The following is a 14,882-nucleotide window of genomic DNA, read 5'->3' as shown; positions in this document are numbered from 1 at the left end:
TGACCGATTCCAAACCCACTCGCACACTTCTATGTATTTGTTATAGCCGCACTCTACTTCCGGCCCCCAAATCCGTGTCAGTTTTCTACTGCTGCTGTGACAAGGCATGACACGTTATTAGCTCACTGTAACACAACTGCATTATTTTGTAGTTCTGTAGGGCAGAAGTCCAGCACGGGTCTCCTCAGAAGAACACCAAGGTGTCACTGGGCTAGGTCACCTACTCCAGGACAGAATCTGTTTGCTGTTCACGTGGGCTGTCAGCGGATTCCTTCTTTGGGGCGGCAGGGCGGAGCTCCTGTTTTCTTACTGCCTGCACACTGAAGGTTGCTCCCTGCTTCTAGAAACAGCCACGTTCCTTGGCTCAAGGCCACCTTCCTCCATCTCCAAAGTCGGAGGCAGGAGGTGGAGTCTTTTCACATCTCTCCAAGTCTGTCACTACACCTCTATCTGACCACAGAAAAGCTTTCTGCTTTCAAGGAGCCCTGGGATTAGACTGGGCTCACCTGGATAATCCACGATCATCTCCCCACCTCAAGGTCCATAACCTTAATCACATCTGGAAAATCCCTTTCGCCATGCCACAGGTTCCAGAGATTAGGGCAGGGCCATCTCTGGGGGTCATCATTCTGTCCACCAAATTTGTGGTAAAGAACACAGTTGGAAAACCATGCACCACTTACTACCCGAGTGACCATGTGCAAGTTACTTGGGCTCTGTGCCTTAGTTGTATCATTCAGTAAAATGAGGATAATACCACCTACCTGTGGTAGAAACTCGGAGACTGTTAACTGCCCCAAACAGTCATTTCCTACTTCATTTTCTTGGTAACAAAACCCACTCTTCACCCTTCAAATTTCAGTTGGACATAAAATCACCCAGCCAGACATTATATATGGTGCCTGCTGTGAAGCTAGGTGGTGGCCATGTGACTCAGTCTAGACCAATAGGGCAGGAGCAGAAGTCACACACACACGCGCGTGCATCTTATAACTTAAAAGCTGCCGGCCTGGCAGCTTGTCTCTTTCTCCTTTGCTGTGGACTGGAGTGCAAATGTGGCTGCAACCCTGCCACAACCATGCAGATGAGAATACCACCTCAGGGAATGGTGAAGCAATGTGATAAAGGAACCTGGTCTCTGAATGACCTCATGGGATAGATCTGTGTGGCAAGACTGGACTATTATATGAGAGAGAAATGGACTTCTGTATTATTTAACTCAATGTATTTAATGAGTTAATATCTGTAAAGTGCTCAGCCACATAGGGAGTGCTAAAGAGTCCCAGTGCTGATTATTAACTGACTGCATTATATTGCATTCTGGAGGCTGTAATTCTGCTTAGTGTCTCAGGCTACCAGTATCCTATAGGAAACATGGATATAAGCAACATTAGTGCAATCTAATCCAGCTAAAATGTGTTACTACTTATTTATTCAGATTATACGGAGAAGAGGAACTAACATTACTGAATTCGCACGTGCTGGGCATTTACTGTATCACATCTGACTCCAGGACCAGCTCCATGAGGCTCAAGAGGTGAGGAACCGGAGGGAGGTGAGGTCACTTCCTGAGATCACTCTGTACTGGGGTGGCCTGAGAGCCTACTCTTCACACGATCCTCACTGTCCCCTGACAAAGGGCAGGCTGATGGGGGGGCGGAGGGCCCGTCGTAAGCCCCCCGGAACGAGGTCACTCACATAGACGTTCGGTACTTGATGTCATCTTTCTCTGCCAGCTCTTCACAGGTGAGGCCATTGTGCTCCTTCCAGAGTCCCTGACACTTCCTACAGGTTTCCTGGGGATAAAGGAGAGACACAAAGACAGCTCCTGGTGAGGACACACCACACAAGTTTCTGTTCTACAACAGGAAATGCGAAACGAGCTTCACGTGGCTTGAGTTCTTTCTGAGGATGATTTCTAAAGACATTTCTCAACGGAAAAGGTAAGAACCATTAGGAGAAAGCACGGCGAAAATTTCTTTTCCTTAGATTAAAAAAACAAAAAAAGTGTCCCCCCATCACCCAAATTGTGTAAGGCCTTCTACAATGTCAGGAGCCACCTGAAAAACAACAACAACAAACAAAAACCACAGCAGACAGACTTATGTGAAATCGGGTTTTTACAAATAAAATCCCGGCAGCTGCCTCAGCGCAGGGCCTGTTTGGGTCTCAGAGGTTTCCGTAATCCCTACGCCCAGGGTTCCAGTGCTGCTCTGGCAAAGGAATACTTCTGCTGAACTGATGAAAGGTCTGGATTAGGATCACTAGGGATCCTTAATTAAGGGAGATACTCCCTCAGTCATCCCTCACTCACAAATACAAATATCAACCTCCACAGCTTAGCCTCATTGATAAAGGTGAATTTTAAAAAATTACTACTTTTTACTCTAGGAGGCTTTATAGTTTACAAAATACTCATCTGTGTCAGAAACGATCTCACATCTATAACAAGAATTTAAAGAAACATTAATCCAATTACATTTCCATCAAGTGGAAATTACAGCCTTAACACGTACAATAGGAGAAGATGGTACTGTCCCCAGCTTTAACTGAGGACCCCATCCAGTTTGGGGGCGGGGCGGGGGCAGTGGTGGTGAAGGCTTGAGGAAATGGAGCCTGACTTCTGACAGATGAGTCAAGGGTAGCAAAGAACACCATTCTAGACAGAGAATAGAAAGAGAATACTCTTGGCAGGTGAGGCTGGGCAAGTCTGGTTCCTGTGGTTGGACCGCAGAGAGGAAAAACAGGCTGGGAGAAGCCTGCAGGGACCGGTCTGCGTAGACGCGACCATCAGTTTGACCTCTGTCCTAAGAGTACCAGGAAGGCATCAAAAGGTATCAAGCATGGAAGCAACGTGGTCAGGTTTGTGGTTTAAAAGATCTCTGTGTGTGGAAAACACACTGGAGAGAGGAAAGAGTGGACATGCCGAAAGACCCAACACAGAGCCCGAGAAGGCCCAGAACAAGGAGGTAGGTGAGGATGGGAAGGAATGTTGACTGACGGGAGAGAAATTCAGGAAGGTGTCAAGGATGAGGTCTTAGTTTCCAGTTTGTACAACCCAAGACAGAGATGGAGCTTGGCAACAATGGAAAAGGTCTGGCTTGGCCTTTTGTGGGACCCCACTGGCAATGTCAGGCAGTGAGCTGGGTGTAAATGTTCAGCATTTGGGAGTGGCTGGGCTAGAGGTCGCCAGGAGACACACTAGATTTTATCTTTAAAAATTTTTTAAATGTTTATTTATTTTTGAGACAGAGACAGAGTGTGAGCAGGGGAAGGGCAGAGAGAGAGGGAGACACAGAATCGGAAGCAGGCTGCAGGCTCTGAGCTGTCAGCACAGAGCCCGACGCGGGGCTTGAACCCACAAACAGCGAGATCGTGACCCGAGCCAAAGTCAGACGCTTGACCGAATGAACCACTCAGGTGCCCTTAGATTATATCTTGATGTCAATTCTAGAAACATCTCCCACTGCTGTACTCCCCACTTACTACTGAATTTTCTCCAACACATACTGCTCAAATGACTCAACAAGGCAGAGAACAGTATGTACAGTACAGACACGGTACATAACAAAGGTGGTGGGGGGAGAATATAGCGACACATCAAGTCAACCTGAAGAGTTACCTAAGAAATTGGTAGCACCGATTGTCCCAAGTGGCTGGAAGGCAGGGGTGAAGACTTCTTACTGCAGGCTCTTTTCACCTTTTTTTTTTTTTCAACGTTTTTTTTTTTTTTTTAATTTATTTTTGGGACAGAGAGAAACAGAGCATGAACGGGGGAGGGGCAGAGAGAGAGGGAGACACAGAATCGGAAACAGGCTCCAGGCTCCGAGCCATCAGCCCAGAGCCCGACGCGGGGCTCGAACTCACGGACCGCGAGATCGTGACCTGGCTGAAGTCGGACGCTTAACCGATTGCGCCACCCAGGCGCCCCTCTTTTCACCTTTTGAATCTTATACCATATAAATGTACTGTCTAATAAAAAAATGAGTAGCATTTAAAAAGAGACAGAGAGTGAAATGAAGTGGGCTGCTCGGGGAGCTGAGAACGTGGACGGCCCCTTTGGTAGATGTTGTAAACGGGCTCCAATCAGTGGAAGGGGGTGGGTGGAGGTAGAGAGGAGCTGATCAGAAATTCAGTATTACACGCCACTGCTTCTAAGGGGTGCAGTGTTCTCTGTTCCCCTACCTACATTCCCCGCCAGTGAACAAAGGCTAAATCGGTAATGACTTAATTACTAACCACCAAAATGCAAAGCAGCCCCAAACCCATTTTTAAAAGACCTTGTGCCTGACTATTCTGGGAAACTGAAGGATAAACAACAGCTGGAGAATAGATGAGCTGGTATCTGGATCCTAACCTTCAAAACAATACTAACCTAGCCACCCACCAGGAACAACAGCTTGACAACAATGTGCGGCCTTTAGACAGCGCTTTTCAGCATTCTCGGTGATGCAGTTATTAATTCATGGGACCTTCTTTGTAAGGAAGAACCCATTTTCTAGGTGAGACACTGTCCGTGAGAGCAAGATGGCCCGGCCAAATGGAGTCCGTCGTGAACGGTCATACACATAATAGGACACCACCACCACTCACTTCTAAAATCACAGCGGTTCTCCTGCAGCTCCAGAGGCGGATTTCCTGCCACGGTGCTTCTCACTGAAGGGCCCAGGGTTCCCAGAGGATAAAACTGAAATGTCTTTGGAAGAGACTAGTGAGGCATTGAAACCCACAATTAAAATAAGGCGAGAGAAAAGCAGTTTGGGTAGATTTAACATTTGGAGCTCTGTTGTTTCTTTAAAATGTATCTTCTCTTCTAAACACATCATGTATTTCACCGAATAGTAATTCTCTCCTCTCAAGCGCGGCTCGGCTTCGTTCTCAGACTCGACAAATGCTTAAACAATATCAGGCAGGAGAAATATTCTCGATCGCTTCTAACACAAGGATAATTATGTTCTTCAAAGTGAGGTTAATGAGAACGTCCCAAGGACCATTGTGGAAAGCAGAGTATTCTGCCATGTTAACTTCAAAACTCGAAGGACAAGCGTATCCTGGCTATCAAATCTAACCGGAGACCATGCTCTCCATCACCTGCGTGCATTTTCTTTTTTTTTTTTTTTTTTTAATTTTTTTTTCAACGTTTATTTATTTTTGGGACAGAGAGAGACAGAGCACGAACGGGGGAGGGGCAGAGAGAGAGGGAGACACAGAATCGGAAACAGGCTCCAGGCTCCGAGCCGTCAGCCCGGAGCCCGACGCGGGGCTCGAACTCACGGACCGCGAGATCGTGACCTGGCTGAAGTCGGACGCTTAACCGACTGCGCCACCCAGGCGCCCCACCTGCGTGCATTTTCATATCAGGAGGAAAAGGTGACTTCATCATCATCCCAATATAACAAAGAAGGCGGCTCCTTCCTTCTGAACGAGGAGGGCACCCACACACCGATGCAGTCAGTAAGGACTGCTATTCCATCTGTGTTCTTCACGGCCTCGGAGAGATTTCTGGTTAAGTTTTCTGTTGCCCTTTCGTCCTCAAGACACATCAACCTGTTCTGACTACTCACTGAGGCCTCAACTCTGCTATACAAAGAAAACACTCCAGAGCCTCCCTTCAACCACTTTCTGCTGCTTCAGTAATGTTTTATGGGCAAGGCAGAAGATTAAGCTTGGTTTCAGATGACCCTGTCAGGGAGCTGAGAGTTCGTCAACACAAACAGCTTCCTCAAAGAGCAGCCAACGCTGTCCCTGGTCGTCACCTCGTCTACGCACAGCAAGGCTTCCTGATGCTGGCAAAGAACCCGAGAGAAGATAAGACCAAGAGTCCAAGTCACTAGACCCTGCCTTTGTCACTCGCTGCCCTCCAGGCCTCTTCGGAAGTTGCCCGGCTCTCCGTGTACCTTGCATCTCACTTGTGGGCCTTCCAGCCTGGTCCAGAAAGTGGAATACAGCAGAAACTGCTCACTTATTTTTAAATGGTTGTCCAGTGAAACTTCTAGATCTACCCTCCAGAGTGGAGAAGTTGCTGACCCAGATACAGAGCATGAGGCTGTGGCCAATTCAAACAGAATCCTTGCATCTCAAGCTGCTTTGCTACCTCAGGCACTCCCAAAAATGCTGGGTCTGGAAATTCCCAAACCACACCCCCCTTTTCTTTTTTAAATGTTTGTTTATTTTTGAGAGAGAGAGAGAGACAGTGTGAGTGGGGGAGGAGCAGGGAGAGAGGGAGACACAGAATCCAAAGCAGGGTCCAGGCTCCGAGCTGTCAGCACAGAGCCCGACGCGGGGCTTGAACCCACAAACTGTGAGATCATGACCTGAGTTGAAGTCGGACGCTCAACCGACTGACCCACCCAGGCGCCCCACTCCCAAACCCCTTAAAGCAGAAGACGAGGCCCGGATACCTGACTATTCACAAATGCTTAGCAAACAACTCCAGCAGCCAAAGGGCCACTGCGTTCAGGCCACAATGTCTCTCAGCCGTCAAGGTTACCAGTTTTCCCCACCTCCAGGTCCAAGTGACACACGGACCAAGTCCAGGCAAGAGCCCGATTTTAAGACAGGAAAACAGACAATGAGACTGATGTTGGAACCCTTGAGAATCAATAATGGCTGGCAAACTCAAAGCTCAGCAGAATTGGGGCCTTTCCTTCCTTTAACTGAGGAAATCCGAGAACTTCTATTTTTCCCAGGGTAAGGATGCACACGGTCTCTCAAGGAAGTCAGATATGTAGCAAGCCAAGCGGAGCAGAGTGGAGTTAAGCGTAATAGGGCACTCGTGCACACACGAGATGGCAAAGGGGGGGAGGAACTAGGTCAGACAAGGGTTCTTTGAGGAGTGGGCATCTTCACAGGACTGAATAAAACAAGTATCACGAGTTAGGAGAACGCCCAGGCAACCAATACAGTACTCCTCCTATTGGGATTGACACCTGTCTGTGAAGCGCCCTTCGCAGCTACAGCAGCCATCAATGCCAAGTATCTAAAGTGCAGAACCAGATCCCCAAACGTTTCAACTATGAAACACACTTCATATGTTAATATTTTAATGCACACAAAAGGATTCACATCATTCTATAAAATTATTTGAGTAGGCTTTTATCCCACCGTCTTAAATTTTCTGTATTTAAGCATGCTTTGCAATATATGTCACAACAGTAGCACTCACACACACTTTGTAAACACACATACACCGGGGGGGTTTCTCCTCTACACCATCCTTCTGAGGCAGTGAGCAATCACAGTGTTGTGCATCTCCTGCTCTATACGCTGGAAGGTCACGGAAGGGATCGGGGCAGGGCAGCAGCAATCTGTCCGGGGGCTTGTGTTTCAGAAAGCTTTCATGAATGGCAGAAGCTAGACCAGAGGCGGGAGGATGGCTGAGCAACAACTGGAAGAGTCCACGGGAAAGATGAGGGCGAGAGAAACCTGCAGTGGATTCTGGGGTTCTGTGACAACCTGTGACAACCCTGGGCCGGTGGAAGCATGAACCCGGTTGGACCAGGTGATGCGGGAGCAGCAGATGTGAGTGAGGGTGGGAGGCAGAGGTGAGAACGTAAGTTTAATTAGAAAAAAAATTGTATTTAAGTGTTTATTTTATTTGAACATTTATTGATCTCTGCGAGACAGAGAAGGAGTGGGAGAGGGACAGGGAGAGGGGGAGACACAGAATCCGAAGCAGGCTCCAGGCTCTGAACTGGCAGCACAGAGTCTGATGCGGGGCTGGAACTTACGGACCACAAGATAGTGACCGGAGCTGAGGTCAGACGCTTAATCGACTGCGCCACCCAGGCGCCCCAATGTAAGTTTAATTTTAAACTAGCTTATTTATTCACTCTTTTTAAAAGTAATTTTTAAGAGACTTTATTAAAATATTTAAATTTATTTTGAGAGACAGAGAGAGAGAGAGAGAGAGAGAGAGCGAGTGAGCATGGGGTAGGGGCAGAGAGAGAGGGAGAGAGAGAATCCCCAGCAGGCTTTGCACTCAGAGCCTGATGTGGGGCTCAAATTCACAAACCATGAGATCATGACCTGAGCTGAAGTCGGATGCTTAACCGACTGAGCCACCCAGGCGTCCCAAACATTTTTTTAAAAGCAGGCTTCATGCCCACCATGGAGCCCAACGTGGGGCTTGAACTCACAACCCTGAGATCAAGACCTGAGCTGAGATCAAGAGGACGCATAACTGACTGAGCTACCCAGGCACCCCTTCACTCAATACTGGCTGAACTGTTCTCACTTATCATATGCTGAGATGCTGGGGACAGCAATAGGCAAGTCAGACTCTACCTTTTCTTTCGTTCTTTTTTTTTTTTTTTTTTTTTTTTTTTAAGTAATCTCTACACTCATTGTGGGGCTTGACCTCAGGACCCTGAGATCAAGACTCAGAGGCTCCAGTTGGGCACCCCATTACCTTCTTGAAGCATACGTTCTAGTGAAGGAGAGAAATCTGGGGCAAACAGGGATCTGGGGCAACTACGACAGCAATGGGAACATTTCAGAAGAATAGCACTGGGTGCTGTGAGCGTGAAATAGCACTTACATTAGCCTGGAGATCAGGAAAGCCTTTTTGAGGATGTGACACTGAAGCACAGCCCTGAAGGGTGTGCAGATTTAGCCAGGTATGGGGGAAGGGTGTTCCAGGCAGAGGGAAGGGGGTATGTGAAGGCCTGACGCAGGAGAGGACCTGTCTCACTGGAGGAGCACAGTGGAAGCTGGTACGGCTGGAGCTCAAAGGGCAGGGCCGAGTGGCCAGTGAATCCTGCTTACTGCTGCAGGCATGGAGTCGAGAAGGAAGAGTCTGGAAAGCTGGGGCATGGGTGGGAAATGCAATGATTTGACTTACATTTTCTTAAGTTGATTTATGTATCTTGAGAAACAGAGAGGGGGAGAGAGAATCCCAAGCAGTCTCCACAATGACAGCGCAGAGCCAGACACGGGGTTTGAACTCATGGACCTCGAGATCATGACCTGAGCCTAAATCGAGAGTTGGAAGCTCAACTGACTGAGCCACCCAGGGGTCCCTTGACTTACCTTTTCAAAAGCGCATGCTGGCTGCACAGGCAGGGAATGGCTCCTGGGGGTGGGGACGAGGCTGTAGGACCTTGCAGCAGCCTCCTCGCTAAAATTAGGGCCAAGTACATAACTTCTAGGGGGACAAGCCCTAGAGTGTGGATTTGATTCTTGGCCAGACTTCCTTCACAGCCCTCTACAAATAAGGCTATGACCTACTTCCTGAAACAGGCTGCCAACAATGAGCCGACCTGGCAGGGGTGAGGCTGGCCTGTGACTGGGGAAATGGCACCAGGCCTATCTTTCCTTGTTAGGAATAAGAGAATCGCTTTTCCAACATCTCTTCAAGAAGAGACTTTAAGAAGTGGATTTTCAGCTTTGTGTCTTTAGATAAGCTTCCCAGTGAAATGTCTGTATGGAAGGGGGGGAAAAAAAAGGGAGCGTCTTTTTTTTTTTTTTTTTTTTTTTTTTTTTTAAAGACTTCATGTTTTGCAAGTATTCTCAGGGCGCCTGGGTGGCTCAACTGGTTGAGTGTCTGCCTCTGGATTTCGACTCAGGTCACGATCTCATGGTTTGTGAGTTCGAGCGCCATGTAGGGGTCCGCAATGACAGCATGGAGCCTCCTTGGGATTCTCTCTCTCCCTCTCTCTCCTCCCCTATCTTTTTCTCTCAAAAAAAAAAAAAAAAAAAAAAAAAAGTATACTTTACACCCAACGTGGGGCTCCAACCCAAAACCCGGACATCAAGAGTCACGTGCTCTACTGACTGAGCCAGCCACGGGAAGGGGGCATCTTTAACATGTGTCCTGAGCTCACACACCCCTCCTGCTGCCCCGCGTCACCGCCTCAAACTCCAAACCAGTACAGGGTGCTTCAGACCCATGTCACTCAGTCTTCACGGCAATAAGGGAAGTATGGACCGTCAGGTCGCCATTCTTTTCCACAGAGTAGGCAAGAAAAGGAAGGCTGAGGGAGGCAAATTCACTTGTTTAAGGTTTTGGAGCCACGGACTCAGTCTGCTTGATTCCAAGTCCACTTGCTCATTCCACGCTGTTCTCACTGCCTGCCAGCACGGGGCCTGCCAGCAAGAACAGGTCATTGTTTAGTGGAAAACCCGAGGGCACAAGGGTATGAGACAAGCCCTGAGGTTACAATGGGCATCTTGTGTGAGAGCAGATGAAAGGGCGGCCGGGCCCCGAGGGGCAGGCGGTGTGACAGGGCGGATAACCAGCTGCAGCTGCTTCCCCGTGCCTCCCGGAGGCTGGGAATGACCCAGCAGGGGCAGGATTCGCTAGGACTGAACCCGAGGACACCATTTCTTAACGATAATGACAGGAACCTGCTAGTCACAGCGAACTCAGACGGGACACATGCGAGGAAGTAGCTTTTCCTGCGATCTCTGGCCAGCTGCACGGCTGCGGGGACACAGAAGGAAGCGGGCTGTTAGACTGCCGTTAGACATGCAGACAGGTCTCGTGTGAGCATTCCACAGCAGAACCACGCATCGCTACTTGGTCCTTCCGTCACCCAGTCCCTGGGCCTTTATTTAAAAGAAAAAAATTTTTAATGTTGATTTATTTTTGAGAGAGAGAGAGACCGAGCATGAGTGGGGGAGGGGCGGAGAAGGAGACAGAATCTGAAGCAGGCTCCAAGCTCTGAGCTGTCAGCACAGAGCCCGATGTGGGGCTCGAACCCATGAGCTGTAAGATCATGACCCGAGCCGAAGTGGGACGCTTAACCGATTCGGCCACCCAGGCGCCCCTCCCCTAATGCCCTGGGCCTTTATTTGTAAGTACTTGCCCCTCACTTCCCTGAAGGTGGCCATGACGATGATGTACGAAGACTTGCTAATGACAGCGCCTGAGGCCATCATACCGCCGTGTCTGCTCTGGGGGAAGTTTTGTTCCCAGTGACACTGGTGAGGGAGACAAGTTCTGTACTGAAAGGTACGATGACACTCCCCCTTCCGTCCCCTGCCCCCTTCAGTAAACACCTCCTGAGACAGCGAGGCTGCCACCTCGACCAGGCTCTATTCTCAGCAAAGGGATCAGTGGACAAATGAGGTCGCTGCTCCTTATGGTCTCTGCTCCGACCGACAAGTAGATAAACATCCACTCTGCAGGAAGACCGTGAAGAACACACAGGGCACGAGCGGGGGCGGGGAGGCTGCCATTTTACACTGGGGTGAAGGACGCCGGCCTGGTGCTCAGGTGGCGATCCAGTCTGAACCCGAAGGGGATCTAGCAGAGTGGAAGCAAGGGAGTGGAATGACCTGGGACAGCAGGAAAGGAGCTCAGAGAAGCAGCCCCCGGGGGCTTCGTGGCTGATCCTGAGCCAGCACCCAGGGCCAGCACAGTTGGCCTCCTGTCAGGACACACACCTGACACCCTTGACCTTGCAATGCACTGCCTGCGTGTCCTTTTTCTTCTGGCAACGCCTACCCATCAGTTCTCATCTCAAATGCTAGGGGCTCTGGGCGACCCAAATGACCTGGGCGAGAGTTGGCACTCTTTCCCTGGACTCCTCGAGCACTTGGCTCCCACTCTATCACAGCTCTTTTAAGTGTCTCGTAATTATCTGATTACATCACATCTCCAAGGAGCCAAGCACTCCTTGCAGGCAAAGACTATGCTCTGCTGATCACTACGGACGGACTTGGAACGGAGGATTCAATTAATCTGTTCAAAAAACAGCACCCTTTGAACGCCTACTTCGTGCCACACGGGGATGTACTGGTGAGTAAGCCAGCAGATTTCTGGATCACAAGGTGCTTACAGCCGACCGCGCTGTCTCAGGTGTCTCTGGATTTCCAGGGCCATGCGCTAAGTCTGAGCCACGCGAGGGAGTGAGTGCACGAAAAACCTCAGACGAAGGCTGTCAATACAAAGCACGTTCCTCTTTATGCAGAGTTACAAACACACCTCCCACCCTTACTCCTGGGACTTCTGCATTTTGTATGTGAAAAAGGCATTTGAAATCTCTTAGTAAACGGATTCCCTTCCCCCAAAGAACATTATCTCCTCCTTATCAGGTCTTCATATTTATAATCATGCAAAATACAACGATGAGTTTATGAGAAAATCAAGTTATATACAATATACTTTCAGAGGGTGCCTGGCTTGCTCCGCTGGTAGAGTACACAACTCTTGAACTCCGGGTCATGAGTTCAAGGCCCATGCTGGGTACAGAGCTCACTTAACAAGAATCAATGTTATATATATATAAAAAAACCTTTCAGGTTGTGTCACTGCAGCTTGTGCCTTAAGGATACAGGTTATGTCTTGCTTACAGAGGCTCCTTTCCTTGCTCCCCCAATTCCCTTTACCAATCCAATGCACAAAACTGTCACGATCAGTTATTCCCAAGGAGCTAATGGCCAAATGCCTGTGGATGGTGCCTGAGAAAGTCCCGAATCTCTGAATTCCAAGGTCCCTCGTTGGCTTTCACCTACAGATAGCTCTTCATTTCGGACAAGAGGTGCTTCACTAACAGTAGTGCCTACTAACTCGTTGCGCCTTTGAGAACCTCTCTGGTTGAAAGTCAGGACCGAAAAATCAGTCCGCCGCGCTCTCTCCCTCTCCCACCCAGGGCTCTCATCGGTTACCACCTGAGGTCAGACCGCAGGTTCCTCTGGCCCCCAGCCACCAGAACAAGACGATCTAGTCTGCCTGGGTCCATTTTTCTTAAAGGGCAAAAGAAATGTGAGCATTAATTCTTTTAATGATGTCCTGTAATTACCTGATTACATCACATCCACACATGGAGCCAAGCTCACCTTGCAGCCATTTCTCTTCCCCTCAAAGTAACAATCCCTGAGGCAGAAGAACGTTCTTTTCTTTTCTTTCTTTATTTTTTAAAGTTTATTTATTTTGAGAGAGGGAGAGAGAGGGAGAATGAGGGAGAGAGAGACAGATGAACAGAGGAAGGGCAGAGAGAATCCCAAGCGGGCTGGCTCCATGCTGACGCGGGGCTCATTCTCACACACTGTGAGATCATGACCTGAACTGAAATCAAGAGTCAGACGCTTCAACAACTTGAGCCACACAGGCGCCCAGAACCTTTTGATTTCTAGACGCAGAAATTCAAATCTGGGCATGGCCAGGTGACAGCTCTAGGCAACATTACTGAGGAAGAGACTTCTTCGGGAAAGATTTCACACTGTTCTTACTTTTTGATGGTTATACATACAGACACTAAATTAATTTTCAAAAAAATGTGTGCCCTGGATGCATACCCTCCCATTTCTAGATACAGAAGCAGACTTTGAAAAAAGAAATCACTAGGGGTACCTGGCTGGCTCAGTCGGTGGAGTGTGCAACTCTTGATCTTGGGGTGTGGGTGTTGAGAAAACTTAAAAAATAAAATCTTAAAAAAGGGGGGAAAAAAAGGAAAAAAAATCTCTAAACCTCTAAACCTCACTCCCGTAGATTGGAAAGAAGCCAAGCATTCCTCTCCTTTAGGTTCATTTAGGATTAGGTGACAAATTGGAATGGGGGACTTCAAATTTGGTTTCTGTACTAATGCTGCCCCCTAGGGATAGAAGTTAAAAAGGCACCAAGACTCGCAGAGATGCATGCTGCCGAGGACAGGGGAATGCTTGAGAAATTCACACGGGGAAAACCATCTACATTATGACCACAGTGGCTGCATTTTATTCTACTACGGACACCAGAGTTCTAAGATAAAGTGATATGTAAATGCTGCCTAGAATAAATGTAACTTTAATTTTACCAGAATAACCATAAACAAAAATACCAATTCCCTTATAGAGTTATTCAAATACTGAGGACTGCTTCTCTCGAATGTCCATTTAACAGAATCACTGGGATGGTATCAGCAACACCCAGGGCAATGTCAGGAGGTGGGCGTTTACGTAGAAATTTGGAGACAAATAGTCGAGCTCCTACTAGGTACTATGACTACTGCTCTGGGCGCTGGGGAACAAAATGAAAAAATATGACCCTCCACCTTCATGGGAGCTACTGGAGACAATGTCACATAAAATACATATAGGACATGATTTTAGGTGCTAAGGAGAAAATTACAGGAAGGAAGAATAGTCTGGGGGTGCTGAGGTGCAGAGATCGTTCCCAATTATAAAGCAGGTGGTTGGGAAAGGCCTCTCTGAGAAGGCGTATTTAAACAAAGATGTAAGAAGGTGAGAAAGTGAGCCTTGTGATGTCTGGAGAAAGCGTTCCAGGTCACTGGAACAGCAAGGAGTGTGGAGGGAACAACAGAAAGAGTGGGGTGTCTGGGGCCTGGGAGGTAATGACACAGACTGTGGCTTATACCCAGAGTAAAGAGAGGCTGAGTTGAGGATTCTCTCTACAAGGACCTGAGCAGGTTAAGTCCCAAAGAACCCTATCTGCCAGCACCCCTTTCATGGAGAGCTCTGCTGCTCTGAGCCACCTCTCTCCCAGGGCCCTGCCTTAGAGAGGGCTGATGGGCAGCAGGGCAGGGGCTGTGACTAAGCCCAGTCCAAAGGGGCTTGCTCATAGCACAGTGCAACAATACAAGTTTGTGCAACCAAAGTTACTTATAGCTATGATTTTCATACTATAAATTGCAACCCACTGTTGGGTTATGAAACCATTTTAGTAGATTATGACCAGTGTTTATTTGTTCACTTATTTTTTTATTTAAAAAAAATTTTTTTATGTTTATTTATTTTTAAGACAGAGAGAGACAGAGCATGAACAGGGGAGGGTCAGAGAGAGAGGCAGACACAGAATCCAAAATGGGCACCAGGCTCTGAGCTGTCAGCACAGAGCCTGATGCGGGGCTCGAACTCACGGACCGCGAGATCATGACCTGGGCTGAAGTCAGACGCTCAACCGACTGAGCCACCCAGGCGCCCCTTATTTGTTCACTTTT

The 14,882-nt window shown here is 48.3% G+C and overlaps 1 protein-coding gene across 4 annotated transcripts in view; it reads right to left on the bottom strand.

The window, feature by feature from the left end:
* Window positions 1–14,882, bottom strand: part of RNF216 (ring finger protein 216) — a 145,272-nt gene that overhangs the window by 23,743 nt on the left and 106,647 nt on the right. For all 4 annotated transcript variants that reach the window (XR_003965724.1, XM_030301681.1, XM_030301684.1 and 1 more), the window contains exon 14: window positions 1,699–1,796. Coding sequence is in view for 3 of the 4 variants with exons in the window: in XM_030301681.1 (XP_030157541.1) it covers window positions 1,699–1,796 (98 nt within the window). In the remaining variant the exon portion in view is untranslated. The remainder of the gene's footprint in view (window positions 1–1,698; window positions 1,797–14,882) is intronic.

The sequence above is a fragment of the Lynx canadensis genome, chromosome E3 (genome assembly GCF_007474595.2).
Source record: "Lynx canadensis isolate LIC74 chromosome E3, mLynCan4.pri.v2, whole genome shotgun sequence".
NCBI lineage: Eukaryota > Metazoa > Chordata > Mammalia > Carnivora > Felidae > Lynx > Lynx canadensis.
Note: the sequence above shows the minus strand (reverse complement) of the source record. Positions and strands in the feature narration are given on the sequence as shown.